We start from the raw sequence: 26,654 nt of genomic DNA on the forward strand, positions 1-26,654 counted from the left end.
ATCCCGTTTAATAACCCCAAGATATACGAAGTGATCAAATACAACAGCAAAGGAGGGAAACAACTAGGATGATGAGGCCTACCTAAGGCTCGGCCGACATCCTCAAAAAAAAAGGAAACCATTCAACACCACAGCTGTAATTTAAAAAAATAAGACTTTCCACACACCGACATCGACTTACACTTCGCATTCCACCGGCGCGTGCTAATTCTAACGATTAAACGACCATAACGACGCGCATCTTTGTAAATGTGTGTGCGTGTGTGTTTTAAAGGTAAACGTTTTGGTTGGTGCCGAGGCAACAATGGCGACCTCGCGGCCTCTACGACGAAACCCTCGCGGCGACAACTCTCGCAAAGCGCTCGGGTCGAGAAAATAAAAATAAACAACCACCACAATAATCATAATAATAATCTCGCGGAGACGCTGCTGCTGCTGCTGCTACGAAATACTCACACGCGACAACGTAAATCTTCGCCTAAAGCTCTGGGCAGTCGGTGATTGCTAAAGAGACGAAGAGGACGACGACGACGACGCGAGGCGGCATCGCTCTGAGGGCTCCCCCAGCGGTTGTCGACTTGCAACTGCGGTGAGGAGGCCGGTGGGGTGGGTGGTGGGGTGGTGTTGGGGGGGTGGTGTGGGTGGGTGGTGTTGGTGGGTGTGGTGGGGGTGGTGTTGGGGGTGGTGTTGGGGGGGTGGTGTTGGTGGGTGGGGGGGTGGTGTTGGGGGGGTGGGGGGTGGTGTTGGGGGGGTGGGGGGTGGTGTTGGTGGTGTGGGAGTGGTGGGTGAGGGGGGTGGTGGTGTGGTGTTGGTGGGGGTGGGTGTGGTGGGGTGGGTGTGGTGTTGGTGGGTGGGGGTGGTGTTGGTGGGTGGGGGGTGGTGTTGGGGGGGTGGTGGGTGTGGTGTTGGTGGGGGTGGTGTTGGTAGGTGGGGGTGGTGTTGGTGGGTGGGGGTGGTGTTGGTGAGTGGGGGGTGATGTTGGGGGGGTGGTGGGTGTGGTGTTGGTGGGTGGGGGTGGTGGGGTGGGTGGGGGTGGTGTTGGTGGTGGGGGTGGTGTTGGTGGATGGGGGTAGTGGGGTGTTGGTGGGTGGGGGTGGTGTTGGGGGGTGGTGTTGGTGGAGGGGTGGAGTCGATTCCACCGCGGCCTCAACGTTGCAAAGTCCGTCGTTCCGGCACCACCACCACCACCGCCGCCTTCGTTTCCCGCGGTGGTTTCACCACGAGGAAGCACGCAGATAAACGCAAAAAAGAAACCCACCGTCGACGTCCTTACCTGCAAGGGGTGGGGGTGGGAGGAGGAGGTGTTTTGCGCTCGAACGACGCAACGGGAATAAGCAAGGCGCTCGGTCCTTGACGCTTTGTTGTCGTGAGCGTTGTGAAGAATTCGCGACTCGCTACAGTCGATCTCGCCTGCTGGCCCTCTTTTTTTTAAACTTGGTGAGCCACAACAAGCCTTGCGACGTGACGTCAAGTCCGGTCTATCGTTATTTATTTAAGTAAATTAAGCGTACTAACACTTTATTTTTTTCATTAAAAAAGCCCTACAATACCGTCGTTTTAACACCGAGGTAGTTTTTTTTATTGTTGAAAATGTGCAGTACACACCTACGGGGGTAATATCTCTCTCTCCCCATGGGTCGTGACGATGATGAACAGCAACTGTACCGGACGTTGTATGTTATCGAATGTCACCGTCACCAAGACTGCTCTCTACACTGCTGGATGAAGGGCCTCCCCCTCAAACCTCCCTTTCGGCGGACAGTCCTCTCTGGGTCGTGTCCACACACTCGCTTTTGGGCCGTCACCACCATCGCTAAATCTCGTCCACCACCACACCAGGGACCATCACTCCTCCTACAGTACTCGCTCAACTGTGCTCGATTTTATCTCGATTCAATAAGGGCATTATCTCCAACGTGCGTTATAGTGTCTAATCCACGCGTACTTACGCCTCGATTGCCTGCCGCTTATTGTGACATCGCAATAGGGCCCTGGTGGAGGGATGATGACAATTGGCGTGGCGGAGGCGTTCATCTAGCAGTGGATGTGGCTGATGATGGAAGTGTGAGCTGCTTGTATTTGTGGCACAAAAAAGGGCTTTTGGTCTCTCAAATCCATTGAGTTTTAGAATACTCTACGTGTACACGAAATTGTGAAGCAAAATAACACATTCCCACAACCCTAATCTGTTTTCAGGGAACATGATTTTCTCTTCCGTATTGGGAAGAACCCTGGAACTTACAATGCTCTGGAAGTTATATTCCAGAAGACTTCTACCGGAAGAATGTTTTGTTGTTGAACGTGCTGAACCCGCATCTGCTAGACACCAGTTAATGGCTCTTCGGATTCCTCCCGGAAAAATGTTCTGATAATTTCATTCAATTATACAGGTTGGTCAAGATGTCTTGTGACATTCGATTGACCCCTAGCATGGTTGTCATTTTGCATGCTCATCTGTTTTAAATAAACCTTAAAACATTTCGTTTTAGAGCATTAAAGGGGGGTCACAAATGACATCGTTTAGGTTATTTTGCTGCTTTAAATTTCCACAAGCCACATTCTTGAGCTATCATTCGTGGCCAGGTCGCTTCTGAAAAATAAACTAATGGCTCAGTGGGACTTACCTAGTAAAATAAAGTTTCGTATTTGTATATACAGTAATTTTTCAAAGTGATTTGTTAACCTTGCCTATAATTTGCGCTCCTATCGTGTTTTTGTTTTGTGGTAACGGTCTGACACGCCCCGAACTGGAGAACTGTGAAAAAGAGCTTCATAGCTCATCGGATTCCTCCAGGATAAATACATATCCTTATTCAATTATAGTGGTCCAGATGTCCTGTGACCTCCAACTAATTAACCCCGAACATGTTTTTTCCTTTGCATATTATTTCAGTTGTAAACAACCCTTAAAATATGTTTATTGTAATTCAATGGGGAGGGAGGGGGGCGTCACAAGACATCTGGACCACCCTGTACACTGCTCTGATATTTCCACATAAGCCACTTCGTTGAGCTATCATTTGTGGCCAGGCCGCTTCTCAACTTTCTGACCTGCCCCTAACTGGTCATCTGTAAAACAAAGAGCTTTATAGCTAATCGGACTGTGTAAATGTGTCGTCAAACCTGCCACACCCGACAGAGCAAATTAGTAAGGTTTATTAGGTAAACAGAGCATGCCAATTCGTTACACGTTCAACACACTGGTGTGTTGGAGAGTAAATCCACATTTACAATTGGAGTACGACGTTTCGACAGTTATTACAACCACCACCAAAGACAAAGATCCCCCGTATAGCCTTAACATACTATTGGGGCAAGTGCTGTAAGCGAGCGCCTATTAGGGCCGGAACGGTACGCGAGGGGGGGGGGGCAACACCACGCTCGACCGCCTTTGTCTCCCCAGTGGCGATGTTTACACACCGCACCGGGTACTCATTAATTTATTTTATTAGGTATGAGTCGACCTCAGATCATAATCGTCACCGGTGGTGGTGGCCGTCAGCGGCAATCGAACCCGGATGGCCGGGTTCGTAGCGCAGAGTCGCGCTGTCCGCTACGTCGCTACCACCACTTCCTGAAGACTGAAAACGAACGACGCCCCCCCCCCATCACCCACTACCACCGCCCACCACCACCACCAACCCTACCACCACTACCACCCCCCACCACCACCACCACTTCTGGGAGACTTAAAACGAACGGCGCCCCCCATCACCCACTACCACCGCCCACCACCAACCCTACCACCACTACCACCCCCCACCACCACTTCTGAGAGACTGAAAATGAACGGCACCCCACCACTACCACCCCCCACAACCACCAACCCCCACAACCACCACTTCCGAAAGACTGAAAACGAACGGCGCCCCCCCACAATCACTTCCGGAAGCATGAACACGAACGGCGCCCCCCCCCCCACAATCACTTCCGGAAGCATGAAAACGAACCGCGCCATTCCACCACCCACCCACGAATCATTACCACCACTTCCGGAAGACTGTAAACGAACGGCGCCCCCCACTACCACCACTTCCGGAAGTCTTAAAACGAACGACGCCCAACCCCCCACAGCCACTTCCGGAAGATTGCGCACCCCCCCCCCACACAGCCACTTCCGGAAGATTGCGCAACCCCCCCCTCCACACCCCCTTCCGGAAGTCTAAAAACGAACGCCCCTCCCTCCACAACCACTTCCGGAAGATTGCGCAACCCTACTCTTTGGTCCTATTGGGTAAAGTCATGTTATTTTTTTGTTTGTTATTTTATTATCACCTACGTGACTTTACCCCAATAGAACCAAAGAGTATGGATCCTAGCAGTCACGTAAGCTTTAAATCTAGAATTGCGCAACCCCCGCCCCCCCCCTACACCCCCGCTCGGTGACGTCACGCGCGTTCGCCATCTTAGCGTCTTTGTTGAGAGCGAGCAGCAGGCAAGGCGCAGGAGGACAGCGAGGCGGAGGCGCAGGGCAGAAGGAAGAAGAATAAGAAGAAGAAGCAACAACAGCAGCAGCAGCGGCGACTACGACTACTATTGTTTCTTCCCCCCTCCCTCTCTCCCCCCTTTATAAGAAATATTTTTTTTATATATACTCCTCGCTTCCACACCGCCTTAACAAACAAAAAAGAAGACCGCGTCAAATATAGCCATGCCTCCGTCGTCGATGAAAATCGCCGTCGTGTGCTCTAGTAACCAGAATAGGAGTATGGAGGCTCATAGTGTGTTGAGGTAATGGCCAATGCTTGCGATGGTGGGGTTGGTGGGGGTGGTTCACGTTCTTAAAACCAAAAAAAAAATTGTTAACCGATAACCGCGAAGGAAAATTAAGTGTGATGTTCCAGACGCGTGTGGGTTTTAAAAAACAAAAAAAATATGTATCGAGTTGTTCCGGGCTGTCGTGTACGAAGTTTTGTGACGTTTGAATAATAGTGTACCGCGTAAAAGTCAACGGGGCACGCTTTCCTCTATGGCGCAGAATTTTGTTTTTTTTCTCTCTCTCCCCTACCTCCCTCTAATGGCTGTTGCTGTAACGTGTCCTCTTGTGGGCGAGCTTACCGTCGTCTGGTAGCTGGTGAAGCTTCAAGCCCGTGTTCGACAGCCCGATGAACACGGCGATGTGTGCTTTCTGTAACGATTTGAGACGTGTGGTTGCTTTCTTGATCTTAAATATTCAACGAATTCCACACACTCATCGTTTTAACAATAGATATGCTTTCGATTTAAAGCTTTGGTGACTGCAATGATTCATCTTCTTTGGTTCTTTCGGTAAAGTCACGTAGAATGAGAATAAAATAATAAATTGATAAAATAATATTCTCACGACGTTTCGGCCACAACACAAGCGGCCTTCATCAGGTGAAGGGACGAGACTGTCTGGTAGGACAGCGCTGTTGTGGCCGAAACGTCGTGAGAATATTGTTATTTTATTTTATCAATTTATTATTTTATTCTCATTCTACGTGACTTTACCGAAAGAACCAAAGAAGAAAATAGATATGCTGTATATATTTAGTAGAGAATGCACCGGTCAAGACTGTGTGTTCTCGCCATGTCAAACGTGAGTTTGAACATAACGTTTTGAGAGGGGGGGAGAAAAAAAACATACTTGTAGCCAAGTGTTTAATGAATCGTACGTTTAGTCAAATGTTAAATCGGAGGCTGGGTTTGGTGAGTCCCGGGAATGAATGTACGTAACACAGTTTTAAATAATGGCGTGGATTTTTCTTCTAAATACAGTAGTGGTGGCCTGTGAGTTTGTAATTGTGTGCTAAAGGGTATAAAGTAGTGTATGTATTATTGAGGGGCCCCTTAACACGAAACCCATCGGCGAGATTAACTACACTGCTAAGCTTTGGTGGAAAACGCCCTCGAATTGCTGTTGCATTGCAAGGGCTTTCCCACCACCAGTTGATATAACTGCAAATTTACAGCGGTGAGCTGATTGAGTTGGAATCTACGTTTATATTTAAAGAAAGCGTAACTATAAAACCACCGTAACCATTAGTTAACATTCACACTTCGAAATCGCTTTCACTGATAACTAACCATAAACGCCACCATTACCATCTACTGCCCATGTCCGACGAAAATCCAAATCATAACCACTGATGTAATTATCGCCATTTGCCACACTATCCCTTCCGGGCCTCGAAGGTAAGTAAACCAGTGCCTGCCCGGTTTGGTAGACTACATACAATGTCTGGGAGCATCTGCGGCTTTTAATGACTGTAAATCAATCGCAATGCAGGTGTAATTAAACACGATCTAAGTAACTGTTTCAAGCAGTGTTAGGAAAGCGGATATAAAGTGTACAATTCTGCAAAGTCGTACAATTACACTACAATTTGGTATCCTATAAGTGGCTAAATGCGACCGCATCTCAAGACACCGTACATAGGAATGTTCATGTTAGGTACCCGGGCCAGAGGAAGTATCTTAAGCCTGGACCTGAATCAGGAGCAAGTAGCCAAAGGCACGATTCGTAGGGGTAGTTTCGGCGTTCACTGGCGTAATGACATGGCCTATAAACTTATGAAAAAGATTGGCATTGAGCGTAATGCATATTAGCGAGTTTCGGATGAAGGCGAGTGGCGAGTAGTTTTAAATATCTGGTGAGTGGTGAGTATACATTGTGAGTTGCGAGTAGTTTAAATGTCTGGAGAGTAAGGCGAGTTCAGAGCAGTTTTAAACTGCTCATTGCTCCTGTACTCGTAGTTATTGGGTAACCAGTGAATCACTGGATAGCATTACTGTAAGTATAGTTGTTGCCCGTAAAGTGCGTGATACTCATTCGTAAACCATGCCACGATAAAGCAGTGTAAATTGTAAAATACTGTAACAACTCGAGGTGACCACAAACTTTTGGGCGGAACCAGACTCAATTTCCAGTAATGTCCTAAGCAGCAGCTCGTAAACAGTACATTGAAAAGTTTCTCTGTCATTAATAAGGGATGATTTTTACATAGTTGCAAATTCGATTCTGCCTTGGGAGACCAACAAGCTTCGTCCAGTTTAAGCATGCACGTTAAACGTAATGCAAGTCCCTTGAGGTGACCTGTTGAATTGGGAACATTTCCTCCCAAATCAAGATCATTTGATCTTCGGATTTTGAATATTAATCTTAGGCTGGTTACCAAATACTGTATTACCTCTGTGCACCACCATATGCAAATGCTCATCAATGCTTATGCACAGAATAAGTGGGAACACTTCCAACTGCGTTCCATCGACCCTATTCATTGGTGTGGTTTGGCAACGCCACGTCTCAATTTTGGAAGTATTTTAAGATACTAAGCTGCGTAGTTTAGACAGGGTATGGCGCGTGGTCTGGACGCTTGTCTGTCATGCCCTTTTACGCTCGCATTTCCTAGTTTATAAACCGGTTATTTGACCAATTTTTAGTAAGGAGTAATACAATTATAAGTACAATCGTCTATATAGTACAAAGTAAACCTAATACGTTTTACAACTGTTCACCTATAGAACACTTAATGCCCATATGCTGATTACAGTATTTTTGTGGTAAAAGGAACCATTTAATTAAACCATTAATAAACTACGATTACGTTTTTAGTAATGGGACTGCAAACCTTTGGTGCATGGTATTGCAACCACATTCCATAAAAGCGTTTGTGATTTGAGAGTTTTATTTTGAATTGTGTAAGCAGGCCAATGTGTCATCTTATTTTAACCAACTTAATCCTATAAACTTGAACTGACCTGTTTGTGCTTTATAAAGTTTGATAATTATGGGTGCTATTTCACATCAAGCGGTTGGATTAGAAATTAACTAACTTGCATCAGAACTTGTAATTTAGCATTTTGTCTACATTTTAAACATGTATTCCTGAAGGTATCTTTACCAAACTATTAAACTAGAGACTCCAGATAACCATACAAAAAAACAGTTCTCTGCCTGGCTGCATGTCAAATAAAAAAGAACACTACCACTTTTTACATTCCAAAATAACTAGGTGTAGATTTTTTTAGGTTAATTTGGAACATTTTTTAGGTTAATTTGGAACAATGTTGAGCGTTATTCTATTTATAAAGAAATGGGCGTGAAGTGTGTTACTTTAATTCAATGTCCTGTAAAGAATAGCCTTGAAGGGAATAAAAATTACAACATTTGTCCTAAAGGGAAGCCAATGTAACTTGTCTTTCAACACATGCCTAGCCAGGCATGTGATCACAAGGGTTTTAAGTTTCAAACGTCATTGGGCATGGCAGCGCTTGTAAAGACCTTTGAGATGACGCAATTTTTAGAACCTCCTAAAGCGTCAGACCCACGTTGCCCGTTTTAACGTTCAGACTTGTTTGCTACGTCAAAAAGAAAGTCTAAGACACCATAGAGAATTATGGACTTCAGTTATGGACATTTGGTAAATTACCTTACTATATATTTCTCCATCGTAAAAAATATTCTGCACACGGGAAGTAGCAACTCCCCATTAGATGAATCGGCAAGTATGCAGTCATTTTCACATTGCTAATATAATCCTGTAATTGGAAGCTTGCAATTTTTGTCATCTAATTCATAAAAAAATGTAAACTCTTTCATACTAAAGCAGTTCACTTCCAGATAACTTGTGGTTTTATGGTTGTTGCCCTCCTAAGTTTATTGGAGTCGGTCATGTTTAGATTTGGTAACTTTCGGAACCTTGCATTTGAACGGATATAAACATCAAATTCACTGCTAACAATAATCAGCATTAGAAAAAATATAACGAATTCACCCTTAGTCTATTGATGAAGTCCATTTGTACGTTCGTAATGACAATGCGTCGGTGACGTTTTGACTTGTAAATGTGAAGAATACACACCAGCGTGGACAGTACTTTATTGCTAATGGCCCCGCGCATGTAAGACGTTAATCTTGCGCCACCTACTGGCAGGAGTGCAACGTTGGTGCGAACTTGAAGTGGCACGATGACCTCAATGTTCACGATGTACGTTCTCAAGCCGTTCGTGTATGCGCAAGAAAATGTGACGTTAAGGGTCAGATATGGACGGGCAGGCTGATGCCCTGTAACTTTTATTTAAATAGTATATTTAAGAAAGTTGATTTTTTTTCTAGGGGTTATTCAATCTTGGCTAATGGAATGTGAGATAAATTTGTTTACATTCCACAAACACTGCTGGTGAGAAGGTAATTTCCTCAGCGTGGAATTACTAAAATTTACTTGCATGGATCATTTGCCTGGGAAGATGGATACTTTTTATAATTTCCTCAATTTTAAAAACAGGAAAACAGTAATAGATTATTATCCCAAATAATAGGGACTTTCAACATTAAACTAAATTCCACCACTAAGCACAAGTCTGTATTGATATATACACACATTACATGTACTGATTGGTGCTTTTATTGTTGTTCATCCCCCCCCACCCCCTTGTGCCACTGCAGTAAGAAAGGTTTCTATGTGCGTTCGTTCGGGACGGGGACGCACGTGAAACTGCCTGGGCCCGCTCCGGACAAGCCCAATGTGTACGACTTTAAAACGACCTACGAGCAAATGTACAGCGACCTGGTGATGAAGGACAAAGAACTGTATCCCGTCCCTGCTCACCGGCCCACAGGACCAATGTCCCCCCAACAAAACCACTGCCCTGAGTGTGCATTTACTTTCTCTTTAATTGTTAACCGTGCTTATATGTGTGTGTTTTTATGTACTTTACCACCTGTGGGTGCATTTGTTTTTAGATTTGTGGCAGTTTGCACAAAGGTAAGATGCCCGGTTTTATTTTTGGTTTTTCCTTTGAAATAATGCCCTCTATCCTTTATTACCTCAGTCGGTCAATAAAAGTGAACTTTTGAAAAAACAATTTTTTGCTTTTATGTAGCTTAGTATTGCAAAAGCCAGGGAGTTGGTAACAGCAAAGGAGATCACGTGGAGGCTTGACATGGGTTTTTAGATGGGGGGGGGGTGATAGGATTACATTAGGGTATGGTCGATTTCCTATTTACATAAACCCACAATGGCCCACGGAGGCCATTACAATTTTGGGCAGCATGTAGACTACTAACATGTTAACGACAGCATTCGTCGTAGTGATATGTATAGCTTAGGATTTTTAATATTTGAAATATGTTATAGAGGGTTGAAGGTTAATTTTACCACCCTTGAAGTTTCATGGTGCTAATTTTGAATGTAGACAGAACGTGAACACAGGATGAAGCAGCAGTCTAGGAATTTTATGGGGTCCTGATAGTTTCTCAGATGAGGCAGTTTCCCCTTAAAATTTTGCACCGAGTTGTTTGAAAATAGAATTACAAGCACTTGCATTTCAGCGGCAACCTACAGGCCTGGTGGCTGATGCACGTCTGAAGATTGATTCAGACTCCAGAGCAGCGAATGAAGAAGAACCCTTCAAAGTAAGTTTTACTGTCCCTGGAAAGCTCCCTTCGGGGTGGAGACACTTTCACTGAGATGCCTATCAACATGTACAACTAAGTTCACATCATCTGGTAGACTGCCGTAGGTACTGGCACTTCTGTATTTAACTATTAAAGCTTAAACATTGTAGCTTAAATTGGGTGCTCCATTTTACTGGTGTGGATATATGAAGACAAACCTCTGCACAGACATCACCAACATTGTGAGCAGTGAATGCTGAAGGCTGGATGTAAAAAAAATGTTGGCAGTTACCAAATTGCGAAGAAGCTGAATTAACGGTAGCTTTGACCACTTTAATAGCATTTTTCAATCAAAATAATTTACTGTGATCGGTTTTGATCGCTGCACTGCTAGATGAAGACCCAGCTCCAAGTGGTCACCATTCCTTGTGGTTTCATGATTAAATTATCCATCTTGCTCTTGGACACGAGATCCATCTTTGATGGTGCGTGCATCTTCTTTGTCTTCCCTTGTTTGGCTGCCACTTTTATTTAGTCGACCACCCATTTCATAATTGTCCTGCCCAAGCCCACTTTGAATTTGACATCTCAAATTTGTGTTCTGTCAAGCTTGTAATTTTTTTTACTTTTGGAAGGTTCAGATTTTTTTCTTTATTAGTGTCCCATGTTTCTGATCCATATGTTATAGCAGGTTGTATACACTGATTTAAAACTTTTATTATTTTGGCACATTGGTTTTAATTATAAAGTTCAGCTTTCTAGAATAACGACTTCTTCCACCTCTTGTCATTTTTAATCTCTCTTCGCCTTCAACTGCCCTAGCTCTACAGCAGCCATGGCCAATAAGTTGACCGAGATCCACAGTTCAATCGCAAATTATTTTTCGTGTATTTCAGGATGAATTCGAATACTAACAAGCGTACAGCAATCATTATTGACGATGGAGAAAAACAAATCCCCAGTTTAGATTTCATCCATTAAAAATTTGTTTCAGTAGATGGCGCTAGTACTTTGTCTATAGTATATCAGGGTAAATCGGGGTTTGGTAATTATAGCTTTCTCTTGGATCGCAGAGCCTGTTGAGAGCCACCAGAATAGACCACAATGCTTGGTGCATTATCCACCGTTGCTGCAAATGGCCAAGGTTTGTCCCTCCAACATGAAATTGTTTTAGCACATCGTTACTCATTTCGCTGATTTATCAACAGTTGCCACTTTTATGAAGTCCTCCAGTAATTTACGACACGTTCTATTCGTTTTTACGACTCAACGAATCTGAGATGGAGCTACACTCAATTTTTTATGAAGAAACTACACAGTATGACAAGAAGACATACTTTCACGAAAGTTATGCAGTTACAGAAGTTTTCCAATTTCTTTAGAAATGCCTAAATGTAGATATGACAGCACTTAACATCACACGAGTTGTGATTAAGGCCAATCAACCGTGCAAAATAATTAACATGTATTCCACCTAATTCCCAACATTTAATTCATTTAACTGGGTTTACCAGTTTGATTTATAGCACTAATGTGCCAACATTTGTAGCCTGCCAATTATACCAAATTAAAAACGCAAGTTTGGTCAGTCGCAAGCCTTTTTTATAACGATAGACAACACCATATTGCCCAATGCGTGTAGTTTTTAACATTGGTGCAAGTCATTACAAACCCTATTGGTTAATTCAATAGATCTTTGCAAAAGACCACACAAGCAGCGAATTATAGGACCCATGATACACTATTGTTAGCCAACTCAATGCAAATAATTTGAATACTAAAACTTGCTATGTGTTAACATACAAAAGAGTATGCAATTGTACAAGGAAAGCATGCCCATCGGCCAGTTACCAGGAAGTTTTGAGGCTGGTAACTGGCTATTGAAACTATTTAATGGCTGAATTGGTGTTTTACATATGGAATATGCCACACTATTGTAGCTGATAAGTTGTATTTTCATTATAAGCACTGCCAAGAATAAAATACTACTTGCGCAACTCGCCCCAGGACACAAACAATTGCATCCTTATTGTAAAAACTCGGCATTTAATAAATAGGTCTTAGTTTTATCATGTCTATTTGGCAACATTGAAATTAAACATTTAGTGTCCCACTTTATGGAATGTAGTTTAGTACCTGATTTTATGGGTTTAAGACCATAAACCATGTAGTTGACCAAATGCCCCATACTCCAAACTTAGGGACCAAAACATTACGCTGTGCCTTTGAAAACCACTGGGCCCAACATGGATGGGTCCCTGCCCTCTCAAGCTTAAAAATCATTCCACCAATATCACTACCAGCGCCTTCACAATCATTGCCACGCATCTTTACAACAACCAAGAGACCAAAGATCATCCCCTCGCCATACTGACTGGCAAGGCCTGTCGGTGAGCACCTATTGAGGCAAGCACGCCACGCGGGTGAGTGTCGTCCACGCCACAGCCAGCCACCTTTGTCTCTTCATTGGCAAAGTTTTCACACGTGGCACCAGACACTCGTTTAAGGTGGCGTTAAGTTCGAGGAGGCCCAGCATTGTTTTTGATATCGCTCTCCACTCGTGTTACCTGTGACCAGAGAGTCAAACTGGAGTCGCTGGATTCGTAGCGCAGTGCGCTATCCACGGAACAACCCTTCCCGCAACAACCGCTGTAATCAAATGCACCATCAACACCAATGCCGTGAGGTGTTATCCCTCATGGGCCTCCTTGGTTGCTTCACATGGGCCCAGAGCGACTTGTCACCACCCTGTCTCAACAATTGTTCCCTCACCCCTGTATGATTTGGGTCATACCGTGTAGGTAGCTGGAATACTTCGAGCAAGGGTGATAGCGCAATGTACAAGGATATCCAATTGTTTGATCAATTTAATTCGTATGTGCATCGGACATGCAGGAAAAAATTTGACTCGGTGCATCTAGGACCCATATTTAAGGAACATACTGTACATTATTACACTTCTGCAGTGTAATAGTGGTACCCTGATTTAAAAATATATATATACATTTACACTGCCTTAAAAGGAAGGAAAGCATAATTGGTGTGTTTTGAGCAATGTCCGTTCATGGCACATGAAAGGCAATTATCCAAATTATTGCCTATCACATCCTTCAAAGGTAGTGTTATATGATTTTCGTTTTTGTTATGTGTGCTTGTGCACCACTGCCAATGCAGTATAGGTACATACTTTGTTTAATTTTGATAGACATTGATCATCTCGCATTTAGCCTTTAGTAAAGTACATATTTTATAAATGTATATAAAGATGCAGTAACCACATCGTTAATGTAGAACTAACTCCAACTGGAGGACGAGTCAAGCAAGGGGGTGCTGTCACAAAGGCTGCTCGGTATAACACTAGAATATATTTCCTGACAATTGCATCAGAAAAATAAAGATAAATGGTGAGGTTAACCATCTCAGATTTTTTGCTAATCACGGTCATAACCGATGGAAATGAACCATTGGTTAAAGTTGAGGAATTCAACAAAGGCCGCAAAGTGCCGCTGAAGATAACTGAGCAACAGGGCGTATACAGGTTGCAATGAAGAATGGAAAATAATCTGCAGGGATGCAACTAGAAAAACGGTATGCAAATGTAAGGAAGTTGAAAGGTTCATACCAAAATTATTTTCATTGATCATGAGCAAATTGCAGTGCTTTCATAAATAATTGATAATGAAAATAAACATGTTGCTAAAGAAAAAAGTTAATTTGGCACATGACGGGCATTGGAAACATGGGCTCTGGCACCCAATGTAGAATGCATTCTGAAAACTGCAAAGGAGTAGAGAAATGCACACTGGGTTTTGCGCTGAGAAAGGAAAGCATGAATTGTAACAAACAAATCGGAGACTTCTTCACTGTTGGGGCAAGTGGGCTTGTGCAGGACACATTACTAAAAGGGATTACAGCTGATGCACAAGATTTGGAATGACCAAAGAAGGAAACCCACTCGAGCGGATGACTGCGGCGGAGACGGCTGACGAGATCGGCTTGTACGCAGGAGCCCGATGGATTGTGGCGTCCCAGGGTGACTTGAGCGATGGTGACGACGTGGGGAGGACTTCATACAGCAGTGGGTAGATATGGCCGATGGTACACAACTCAAGCTAATTTGGCACGCTTATCTATTATCTTATGCAACATTAACAAAAACCAACTTGCATTTAAATGTCTCCCACGTTGCATTAGGGTAGTCATTTGTTCTTGAGGGTAAAACAAAATTATGTAAGTAGGGCTGAATTTTTTTTCACTGGGTCGTTTACTTATTTTCATTTGAACAGTTATTTATTCGGCAGAGTAAAATACAGGGAAACCTCGTTAATCCTATTGCATATTCCGACAAATATTTTAGGTTACGAACATTGTTTCGCCCACTACAAGCATTGTCTAACGTTTTTCCAATTGTTACATTTTTTATCTGCCATTTTCTATACACGTTCTACTTAACGTTGGATGAGGGCGGTGTGGTATGGGAGACTGGAGATGTGTGGTGGGTGGGTGATTTGTTGGTTGAGAGACTGAAAATGTGTGGAGTGAGACGATGTGTGTAACGAGAGACTGGATATGTATGGAGTCAGGTGGGAAGATGTATGGCGTGAGAGGCATGGTGCAAGAAAGGAAGAAATGGGCTCCGTGGTAGATGTGTGTGGAGTGGAGAAAGGAGAATCGCAATGCAAGATGTATGGAGTGAGAGAAGCACAGCGTGGAGATGTGTGGAGTGAGAGAAGTAGATGCAGCACAGACACGGAGTGAGAAAAGCGTTGGGAGACATGCAGCATCAGTGAGGGTGAAAGTAATAACCAGACCGTCTGAAATAAACATCCGATTAGCATGGTTGGCAACGTACAGTGCAAAAAGTTTCACCATGCTCATGGCAGGAAATTGCATTCCCTGATCCAATGTTTTCCCAGATCTAACCTTGAGTTTTCATGCCCCCTATAGAACTTTCAGATGATGGTTTCACTATAAAAGTCACATTACGATAGCATTAACAAAAATTTAAACAATGTGTAACCTGCATTCCAGTAATCATTGGTTTAGAATTATGTAGAAAGGCAAACAGCCTTGGGAGGGCTGATTACATCTAATTTTATATAAAAAAAATGAGCAACATTGAATTATATACCCTTTTCTGATTGGAACTTATATTTGTCAATTGTAATGAAACTTCTAGTCTGAGAAGCTTTATAGGCTCAATTTGTGATAGAATAGAGCATTTAAATATGCTTTGGAAAGGAACATTACACCTAATCTATTGCTTGCAGAGGCTCCACGACTGGACGATGTTGGATCATTTTGCTCCAAATGTGAAATTAAACCCCAGGATATGAAGCGTAACATGAACACAGTTTGGCCAAAGAAAAATAAAGGTACAAAGCAATGCAATTCGCTCATCTGCATTCTGCCTGCATGGTGAAGACCAGCCTTTTTTAACATCAGAAATTGTCTGGAGTTAACCTTTTGGTTAACTTTTCACAGCTTATCATCGTCATTTGAATATTGCATTTTTTTAAGGCATAGGATCCTGCACCACTTGTGTGGACCAGATTGGGAACGCCTGCTTTGAATACTGGCTTTCTTCCGGTCAACTTGCCAAGACAATCAACTGCAATACAAAATCAACGCCCTCCAACTTGGTCTTGAGAAGTTTTAAGTTGGTCACTGCTTAAAATTCTAAGCCAGTTTGAAGTGGTCCAGCAAATGCCCTCTCCATACAGTATTTGCATGCGAAGTTATAAACCTTAAAACATTTCATGCTGCGAACGGTAAGCAATTCTGGGACCCCACAAGGGCTATTTGTGGACTTGAGAGTTTGACGAAACGAAATATGCAACAAGAGCTCGGGGTAAAAATGTTAACAGCTTTCTGGCAGAAAGTATTGAAAGCCAACTGCACAAGTACGGAGGTGAAGTTGATGTGACGAGCTTGCAAATGGGGTATTGAGCTGCATCGGCTCCATTTGTGTTAATGCGTTTGGCATTTACAATTTGATGGCAGCTTATTTCCAAAGTTAGTCTTGGAAGCTTTGGTGGTAACGTGACATTTTATTGCATAGTCAGGTTTTTTTTAGTGTTTGTGGATACAATCTATGGAACGTTTACTTAAGTTGATATGAGAAAATATATATATTTTTTATAAAAAAAAATCCTCCATTTGAGCATGTAGCCATACACTTGTCGGCTGTTAACTAAAACTAGAAATAATGCAAAATGCATTAATAATGCACATGGCAGCTGTTAATTAAAATAACAGTTTAATGTGTGCAGGTTTGGCATGTAGACCATTTGGCCTTTTATGCATCAATATGTGAATGTGTGTTACATATGTATGTTGCCCTTTTTGCACAGTACGTAGCCAACCGCGCTAATCGGAGGTGCCTTCAGCAGTGGACAGCCTTTGTGGCCCTCAAGTGTGGTCACAAGGACTATTCAGACTTGTTCATGGGATAGCATCTAACATTTAACACATGTCCAGGCCCGTCCGTACATTTCTGAGCCCCTCCCAACACTCGGTGCAATAGATCATTTATTTGGCAGCTATAAATGAATTAGCCCAAGCCATCTAATAAATATACCTATTCACTTTTTCAAAGTTTGACTGCATCAGTTCACAACTAAACACCAGATAGCATGTTGCATATTGGTATGCTTGAATTTAACCATAATATAAGAAATCTGAAAGTAAATAGACTTAGTAATTCACAACATTTATAAAGAGCATAGGGAAAACCTTGATTGTTTGCCCCAATATGTTACATGTAGGGAAATTAGTGTGAAAGTGACTTGTGCAACACTAGGCAAGGCAGTTCCTTTTAAAGAGGGGCCGCATCAGTAGGTGCCAAAGAAAAATAATTTGATCACATTGGCCAAATTTTTGTTATTTTGATTGCCCAGGAAAGCCCCACTGAGGCGACTTTTTTTGTATAGGAGGGTCCTGTCAAGTTTTTGCAGTAGGGTAACATTGTAAGTACTTGTATGTGTAATCCCAACAGAGTAATCTGCAGGTCATTTCAGTATTGGTATGTTTGGCCAATACCATTTGTATTCCATGTGGTTTTTTTGCCGTGTGGAAAAAACGGGAGAATCCAGAGGGGGGTGGAACACAGGCAGAAGAGAAAAATGATATAGAAACTCCAGACAGAAAGGCATCCACATCGGGAATCGACTCCAGGACCTTGCTGTGAGCAACGTTATCACTGCATCACCCTGCCGCCAGAATATAAAAACACGAACATCAGCTGCATGACCTCTGAGTCGCACAACAACCTTAACTCATGCGTCTATACCATTTCAAAATACCCGCTGTCAGAATATTTATCCTGGAGGAATCGGATGAGCTGTGAAGATTTTTTTCACAGATGTCCAGTAGGGGGCGGGTCTGCAAGTTAGAACAATAAATACAATTGTATTGATACAAATAGTCGAATTTGATAAACATGCCCAACATATCTTCCGTCTTGTGCTGTCGGATCGTGAGCTCTGCGTGGTGTTCTGTTGGTATTCCGGTTTTCAATTTGCAAAACACTCCCCTTCAGAGACATGTTCCAAACATCCCAATTCACAACTCGGCTGAAAAAGTCTTGAGACTCGGTTACTTTCCTGAATAAATAAATCCCATTGCAGGGCTCATTTTCACACGACAGTGTACACGTGTGTGATCACTGGTCACGTGTGCAGTTTCCATGCTAATTCAAAATATTAGCATCGCATCATGTGCAGAGATGGTCCCATTCACTGAAACACTTATGGCCACATCACTACACACCAAAAAAATGTAAACCTTGTCTGAATTTATGAAGCATACCAAATGAGCACTGGTTGGTTTTCACGTGCCTTTGTACACAGGTGGACAAGGTAACTGGTAGAATATACACTATTTAAAATCGATTGGAACTAGACTGCCAGTTGATTATCTGTATACTTGGACGATAAAGACTACCTGGATTTGAAAATATAATACCCCATCACCTGGCACCTAAATACCTAGTGGGTGCAAAGAGAGTGTGTTCAAAAAAAGAGATGTCTGACTGGACATCTGTGAAAAAGAGCTTAATAATAAGCTCATTGAATTACTCCAGGATAAAGATTGTTATTCTGAAAGATTCTAAAAGGTTAGGAAAGTCTCATGGCTCACACAGGTAACCTGATGCACCTTTCACTAAGGACTAAAACGCCTTGGTGCACTTGCTGTGTTTTTGTGCAAATCCCCAGGGCTATTTGGGCAGCAGGGTTTGGTCACTGCGTGATTTCGGTTTTTTATTTATTTGAGGTTTGCACAGCCTGGAATTTAATATAAATCTGATTAATTGTGAAATACAATGAGGCAATAGTGGGGTGCAGTTGCATAAAGTGATAGCAGTCGACTCGTTTGATGTTAATACTTAATTCCTATACGGGAAAGGTATTGGGTGAGTGGCAGTGTTGAAAGATCTTTCACTGACAATTCAACATACACAGAAATCGCTATATACTATGTGATACGTTAACAATGGTTTCCTCTTTGCACCATAACTACTGATTTAAGCAACCAATTTAATTAGTCCGCAAATGGTCTATTTGAAAGAAATATCAGATAAATTTAGCATATATTATTTTCTCACGACTTTATGCAAAATTTTGTTCTTGAATCTGAACCAAACATTGCGAATAAAAAAATCTGTGCCAGTATTATAATTTTTTAAAATATAATGTTGGTATTTAAGGGTTAAGTTACATCTAAAGTTGGGCTGAATGAAGCGTTCACATGACAATTTGCATAGGTAGTACCAGCAATATTAGGCAGTGGCTTGTACCGGGAATAGTAGGGAATAGCTTGCACCAGCAATAATAGGGAGTAGCTTTTATCAGCAATAGTAGGCAGTAGCTTGTACCAGGAATACTGATAAATAGTAGGGAGTAACTTGTATCAGAAATATGCAATAACTTGTACCAGAAATAGGCAGTAGCTTGTATCAGCAATAGTGTAGTGTCTTCAAAAATTACTCGCACCGACACGTAACAAGTCACCTGCTTACACTTTATTCACCTGTTCTTGCGTCAGTTGTAGGCACTCCGAAAACTATCTGTACGGTCACATATACTCAATTTCTCCCCGCTCTTATCTAATCTGCACCTCATTATGCTGCGCTCGGCAGCTCTGCTCTCAGCGACTCCGCACACAGCGTCTTCGCACTCAGCGACTCCGCACACAGCGACTCCGCACACGGCATCTTCACACTCAGCGACTCCGCACACAGCATCTTTGCACACAGCGTTTTCGCACACAGCGACTCCGCACACAGCGTCTTCGCACTTAGTGACTCCGCACACAGCGACTCCGCACACAGCGTCTTTGCACACAGCGACTCCGCACACAGCGTCTTCGCACACAGCGACTCCGCACACAGCGTCTTCGCACTTAGTGACTCCGCACACAGCGACTCCGCACACAGCGTCTTTGCACACAGCGACTCCGCACACAGCGTCTTTGCACACAGCGACTCCGCACACAGCGTCTTCGCGCTCAGCGACTCCGTGCGCAGCGTCTTTGCACTCAGCGACTCCGCACACAGCGTCTTCGCACTCAGCGACTCCATACTCAGCGACTCCACACACAGCGACTCCGCACACAGCGTCTTCGCACTCAGCGACTCTACACACTCAGTGACTCCACACACAGCATCCTCACACTCGGCGACTCCGCACACAGCGTCTTCGCAACCAGCGACTCTGCACACAGCATCTTCGCACTCAGAGACTCCATATTCAGCGTCTTCGCACACAGTGACTCCGCACACAGCATCTTCGCACTCAGTGACTCTGCACACTCAGCGACTCCGCACACAGTATCTTCACACTCGGCGACTCCGCACACAGCGTCTTCGCAACCAGAAACTCTGCACACAGCTACTCCACACTCAGCGACTCCGCACGCAGCGTCTTCGCACACAGCGACTCCGCACACAGCGTCTTCGGACACACAGCGTCTTAGCACTCGGCGTCTTCGCACACAGCGTCTTCGCACACAGCGACTCCGCACACAGCGACTCCGCACTCAGCGTCTTAGCACTCGGCGTCTTCGCACACAGCGACTCTGCACTCAGCGTCTTCACACACAGCGTCTTCACACACAGCGTCTTTACACTCAGCGTCTTCACACACAGCGTCTTCACACACAGCGTCTTCACACACAGCGACTACACACACAGTGTCTACACACACAGTGTCTTCACACACAGCGTCTTCACACAAAGCGTCTACACACACAGCGTCTTCACACACAGCGTCTTCACACACAGCGTCTTAGCACTCGGCGTCTTCGCACACAGCGTCTTCGCACACAGCGACTCCGCACACAGCGACTCCGCACTCAGCGTCTTAGCACTCGGCGTCTTCGCACACAGCGACTCTGCACTCAGCGTCTTCACACACAGCGTCTTCACACACAGCGTCTTTACACTCAGCGTCTTCACACACAGCGTCTTCACACACAGCGTCTTCACACACAGCGACTACACACACAGTGTCTACACACACAGTGTCTTCACACACAGCGTCTTCACACAAAGCGTCTACACACACAGCGTCTTCACACACAGCGTCTTCACACACAGCGTCTTAGCACTCGGCGTCTTCGCACACAGCGTCTTCGCACACAGCGACTCCGCACACAGCGACTCCGCACTCAGCGTCTTAGCACTCGGCGTCTTCGCACACAGCGACTCTGCACTCAGCGTCTTCACACACAGCGTCTTCACACACAGCGTCTTTACACTCAGCGTCTTCACACACAGCGTCTTCACACACAGCGTCTTCACACACAGCGACTACACACACAGTGTCTACACACACAGTGTCTACACACACAGTGTCTTCACACACAGCGTCTTCACACAAAGCGTCTACACACACAGCGTCTTCACACACAGCGTCTTCACACACAGCGTCTTCACACACAGCGACTCCGCACTCAGCGTCTTCACACACAGCGTCTTTACACACAGCGTCTTCGCACTCAGCGTCTTGACACACGGCGTCTTCACACACAGCGACTCCGCACTCAGCGTCTTCACACACAGCGTCTTCACACACAGCGTCTTCGCACACAGCGACTCCGCACTCAGCGTCTTCACACACAGCGTCTTCACACACAGCGTCTTCACACACAGCGTCTTCACACACAGCGACTCCGCACTCAGCGTCTTCACACACAGCGTCTTCACACACAGCGTCTTCGCACTCAGCGTCTTCACACACAGCGTCTTCGCACTCAGCGACTCCGCACACAGCGACTCTACACACAGCGACTCTACACACAGCGACTCTACACACAGCGTCTTCGCACTCAGCGACTCCGTATTCAGCGTCTTTGCACTGAGCTACTCCGCACTCAGCGACTCCGCACACAGCGTCTTCGCACTCAGCAACTCAGCACTCAGCGACTCTCCACACAGCGTCTTCGCACTCAGCGACTCTGCACTCAGCGACTCTCCACACAGCGTCTTCGCACTCAGCGACTCCGCACTCAGCGACTCTCCACACAGCGTCTTCGCACTCAGCGACTCTGCACTCAGCGACTCCGCACTCAGCGACTCTCCACACAGCGTCTTCGCACTCAGCGACTCCGCACTCAGCGACTCTCCACACAGCGACTCCGCACGCAGCGACTCTCCACACAGCGACTCCGCACACAGCGACTCCGCACTCAGCGACTCCACACACAGCGTCTTCGCACTCAGCGACTTTGCACACAGCGACTCTCCACACTGCCTCTCCGCACACAGCGACTCCGCACACAGCGACTCCGCACACAGCAACTTCGCATCTCCTGACCGCTGCCCTCACCTATGCTCCCTCAGACCGCTCACCCATCTGTCCCGGGCAGGGGGTTCAGCCGACACCCTCCTGGCGTCGGCGTGAGGGTTGAGGTCCCGTTGACGGCTGGAGCGGCACCGGCGAGATGTCTTCACTCTTGGTTCCCGGCAACAACTCCCCTCGCTCACACTCCTGCTTATATCCCCCTGCTCATCCCGAGTCCTCACGTGCTTCTACTTAAGCCGCTGCCAGGCCGGTGCCAGTTGTCCCATTAATCTCTTATCATCACCCCCCATCTCCCATCTCCTAGGTGCCAACCTCCGGTCACAGCGTAGCACCTGTTTGACCTCCGTTGCACCCGCTTCTCCCCATAATTACTGGCGGTTTGTCTGCAAACCTCAAGTTGCAACACGCACAACTGTTTGCCCTCCGTTGCACCCGCTTAACTCTGCGCACCGCGTATTTCTCTCTACAATAGGCAGTAGCTTGTAGCAACAGTAGGAAGTAACTTGTACCAGCAATAGTAATTGGGTTGTAGTTTGTACCAGCAATGGGGAGTGGCTTGTACCAGCAATAGGGAGCAGCTTGTACCTCCAATAGTAGGCAGTAGCTTGTACCAGCAATAGAGAGGAGCTTGTACCAGCAATAGTCGGCAGTAGCTTGTACCAGCAATAGGGAGGGACTTGTACGTCCAATAGTAGGCAGTAGCTTGTACCAGCAATAGGGAGGAGCTTGTACCAGCAATAGGCAGTAACTTTTGCCATAAATAGTAGGGAGTAGCTTGTACCAAAAATAGTCGGCAGTAGCTTGTACCAGTAATAGTAGAGAGCCGCCTGTACCCGCAGTAGTAGACAGTAGCTTGTACCTTAAAGAGTAGAGAGTCGCTTGTTCCAGCAATAGGCAGTGGCTTGTGACATTATTACTGTTAGATGGCGCTGTGCCCTCAATGAGACCAGTAAATCCCAATGGTGGTCATCAAACGCGTCAGCACATTTCCCAACTCGTTGGCACAAACCCATAAAATGGGTTTGAAAGATGTATACGAATGCGATTTAATCTTGAGAAAAAAAAACCCTACTCATCACGTTCCGATTCACTGAAATTTTACGAATGCGCATTGACTAAAATTACCAAACGTTCGGATTTATATTTTCGAGGTGTCGTACTGCCTCGGGGTGGGGGGGGGGGGTTAGGGGGGTAGATTTCACAATTGTGACGTATTTAATTTCACTTTATTACTATCATAAGTTTGGCTGGTAGTAACTTAGCAATATAGCTTCGAGTCAGTTTTAGACTGCATAATTTAGAAACATTTAAATTTTACGAAATTATTACACTCATATCGGTCAGTTTGATATCGTTTAGTCAGATTTTTCATGTTCGCTGAAAGGTGTGTGTAATAAAATAAAAGCTAAAAAAAAATGTAAGCTTAACATATAGGTTTTTGTAACCATTGTGGTTAGTAACGAATTTTTGGGACGTGCAATATACTGACACAAGTTTGGTGCCTTATGCTAGTGAGATGGCCTGTGGCCACCTTATTCTATCCTGCAGAAGGCTTCTCAGCGTTTCGTGCAATCCCCCCCTCCATGTGTGCAGATACTACTGACTTGTATGTAGGTTGTATAGGCATATATGCCTTCAAAATAAATTTATTTTTTGGGGGGAAGGTGGTGAATAATTTTTTTGGGGAGAGGGGTGGGCAATTTTTGGAAACCTATTGGATCAACTTTTTACCCCCACATCTGGATGGGGGGGGGGGGGTTCACTTTCTATCACTTTTTGGTTCAGGCTTTCTGAAAAACTCAAATAATTTAGTTGATGGACAAACGGAACGCCGGGCTTTTATAATATACCAACATATTTTTTATCTCATCTATTTTGGTTTTCAGGAACATGATACTGTCTTGACATTTGGGGACAATGTTTTATTGTGCAATCGTAATAGCTTTTTTCCCCCGAATGATTGTATGTATGTATGAATGGATGCGTGCATTTAAATTCAGTGTAAAGCTTGGGCCTTGCACAAATTGAGGCCTTTGGGGGGGGGGGGGTATACCCTTGAATAGGTGGCATTTTTGTACGCATTGCTCCCAATACCAAAAGCCGCTTCCTTAACCAGAGGCACCACAGATACACGCAGAATGGCATCCTGCACATGCTGGAGAGGAACAGGCGGCTTAAGCCTCGGCCCGAACGCTTCCAGTCGTGCCGCGAGCACTTCGACATCGTCCTCACCTGCGAGGAGCGCGTCTATGACCAGGTGTTGGAAGGTGAGCGACAGTCAACAGGGCGGTTCTAACTTTTAAAATGGTAGACTTCGTCGGGGACTGGCAAATGCGTTTTTTTGCATTTCGCAGTTTGTCTACCATATGTCAAAAAGTGTAGATTATATTTGTCCCCCACATTTTACCTGCAATTTTCTTGATAAAACTGTTCTTAACTGGCATTCTTATAAATGTTTATTAAACGGAAGACGGTTAAGACATTCTCCAAAACCCATAGACTGCTGGAAATGTTCACCTATTGTGGTCATGTTCATCTAGAACAGTGGCCATAAGTCCTACATAGGTCATCAATACCGTGTGTCAACAGTGGTTGTATAGATAAGCCTTGTCTCGGCCATGGGAATGTGGAATTTCCCCTACTGGCTCAGTAGTGGTGGTAACTGGAAAATAATTGCCACCTTTCTCTCATCTAAGCATGAAACCACTGAGCAATAAGGCACGCGATGTTCCGAGCACAAATTTTGATTTAAAGCTTTCGTGACTGCAGGGATTCATATTCTAGGTTCTTTCGGTAAAGTCACGTAGAAGGGAAACAATAAAATAATAAAAATATAAAACAATAAAATTCTCACGACGTTTCGACTGCAACACAAGCAATCATCATCAGGTGTGAAAACAACAAGAAAATTTGAAAAAAAGTGGTGGGTTTTTTTATCGTTAGCACCACTTTTTTCAAAATTTCTTGCCAATGCTGCTTCCTGATTTTCATGGCAATTGTAAAAAAAAAATGCTAAATAAATTTGTCCACACAGTTAAGGAATCATTCTGCATCACTCCAACATAATTTACAAAATTTGTCAGCCCAATGATGGTTATCAAACTCTTTCTCTTAGAATATGAATGTTAACGTGCACTTGAGGAATGGGGTGCAGGACAGGTATAACGCATATCCTGTGTTTTTTTTTTATATTTCATAATGTTTAAAAAAATGCTGAAATTGATCAGGCCTTACAAAAGAGGATGGTTTAGTTCCATGTCTAATTGATGATGCCTCTTGATTCCCCCCCCCCCCCCCATCAGACCTGAACTCAAGGGAACAGGAGACTTTGCAGCCTGTGCACGTCATCAACGTGGACATTCAGGACAACCACGAGGATGCGACACTGGGCGCCTTCCTGCTCCTGGAGATGTGCCAGTGTGTGAGTGCACACACACACACGCACACACACACGCGCACACACACGCAAACACACACGCACACACGCGCACGCACGCGCACGCGCACGCACACACGCACGCACGCGCACGCGCTCACACACGCACACACACGCACACACACGCACACACAAGCACGCGCGCACGCACACACGCGCACACACGCACACACACGCGCACGCACGCACGCGCACACACGCACGCACGCACGCACACACACACACGCTCACACACGCACGCACGCACACACACACACACATGCACACACACACACACACACGCGCGCGGGGGGCCGCTTCACCGATCACTGCACCCGCACTGCCGCAAAGCCAATGACTAAAACCCGCCCGGAATGCGCCCATTTTCATCAGGCGGTCGAGATCTAAACGGAGGTGCGGCCTGGAGGATACTGCTTGGATGGGTGACCGCCATGCGCACACAAGATGTCATAGGGCTTGTAGTGGAGGGCCGCCGAAACCAGAAAAATCAATTGTACTGTGCTTCCATGCTTCCCCGCCTTCACCAACCTGCTCTGATTAGCGTCACGAAATATCCCCACAATCCTGCGTGGGGAGGCCCTCATCCTGCAGCAGAGTGACAAAAGGCAGTACGTGTACATACCGACACGCAAAGGGCATTTAGGAAAAACCAAAAGGTGGACAATGATAAGGGAAAGGGGTCTTGGCCAATTACGGGAGGCCTGGTCATGCAAAGATACGGTGTCAATTTGACTTATTCCGAAGTGGCGTCTGTGCGATCGTTGTTCTCAAACTTTTCGGACAGTGCTTATATCTGCACACTTTATTTATCCGCAGATCAAGCTCACGGATGACGTGGACAATGACATCGATGAGCTCTTGCAAGATTTTGAAGACAAGTGTGGAAAGCCCCTTCTTCACACGGTGTGCTTCTACTGAGACGGTTGTTGACGCATGCAACACCTGGGACTCCGGAAAACACTGTGTACAAGCAGCCATGCATTTTTGCAAGCCAGTGCATATGTTTCATATGTATTTCATTTATGTATAAATTTGTAAATAGGAGATATGTATG

General features: G+C 44.9%; 2 protein-coding genes across 3 annotated transcripts in view; one reads left to right on the forward strand and one right to left on the reverse strand.

Annotated features, from left to right (window-relative positions):
* The window catches only part of WDR33 (WD repeat domain 33), a 34,259-nt gene extending 33,646 nt beyond the window's left edge, over positions 1 to 613 (reverse strand). For both annotated transcript variants that reach the window (XM_032962305.2, XM_032962304.2), the window contains exon 1: positions 457 to 613. The gene's annotated coding sequence lies outside the window, so the exon portion shown is untranslated. The remainder of the gene's footprint in view (positions 1 to 456) is intronic.
* Positions 614 to 4,425: 3,812 nt separating this feature from the next.
* Positions 4,426 to 26,654, forward strand: LOC116946987 (RNA polymerase II subunit A C-terminal domain phosphatase SSU72-like). Its single transcript, XM_032962307.2, has 5 exons — positions 4,426 to 4,731; positions 9,410 to 9,553; positions 24,292 to 24,431; positions 25,467 to 25,585; positions 26,417 to 26,654. Exons 1-5 carry the CDS (start codon positions 4,652 to 4,654, stop codon positions 26,516 to 26,518), a joined length of 585 nt encoding a protein of 194 aa, XP_032818198.1. The 5' UTR covers positions 4,426 to 4,651; the 3' UTR covers positions 26,519 to 26,654.

This window comes from Petromyzon marinus, chromosome 28 (genome assembly GCF_048934315.1).
Source record: "Petromyzon marinus isolate PM22_M1 ecotype Great Lakes invasive population chromosome 28, UKy_Petmar_22M1.pri1.0, whole genome shotgun sequence".
Lineage (NCBI taxonomy): Eukaryota > Metazoa > Chordata > Hyperoartia > Petromyzontiformes > Petromyzontidae > Petromyzon > Petromyzon marinus.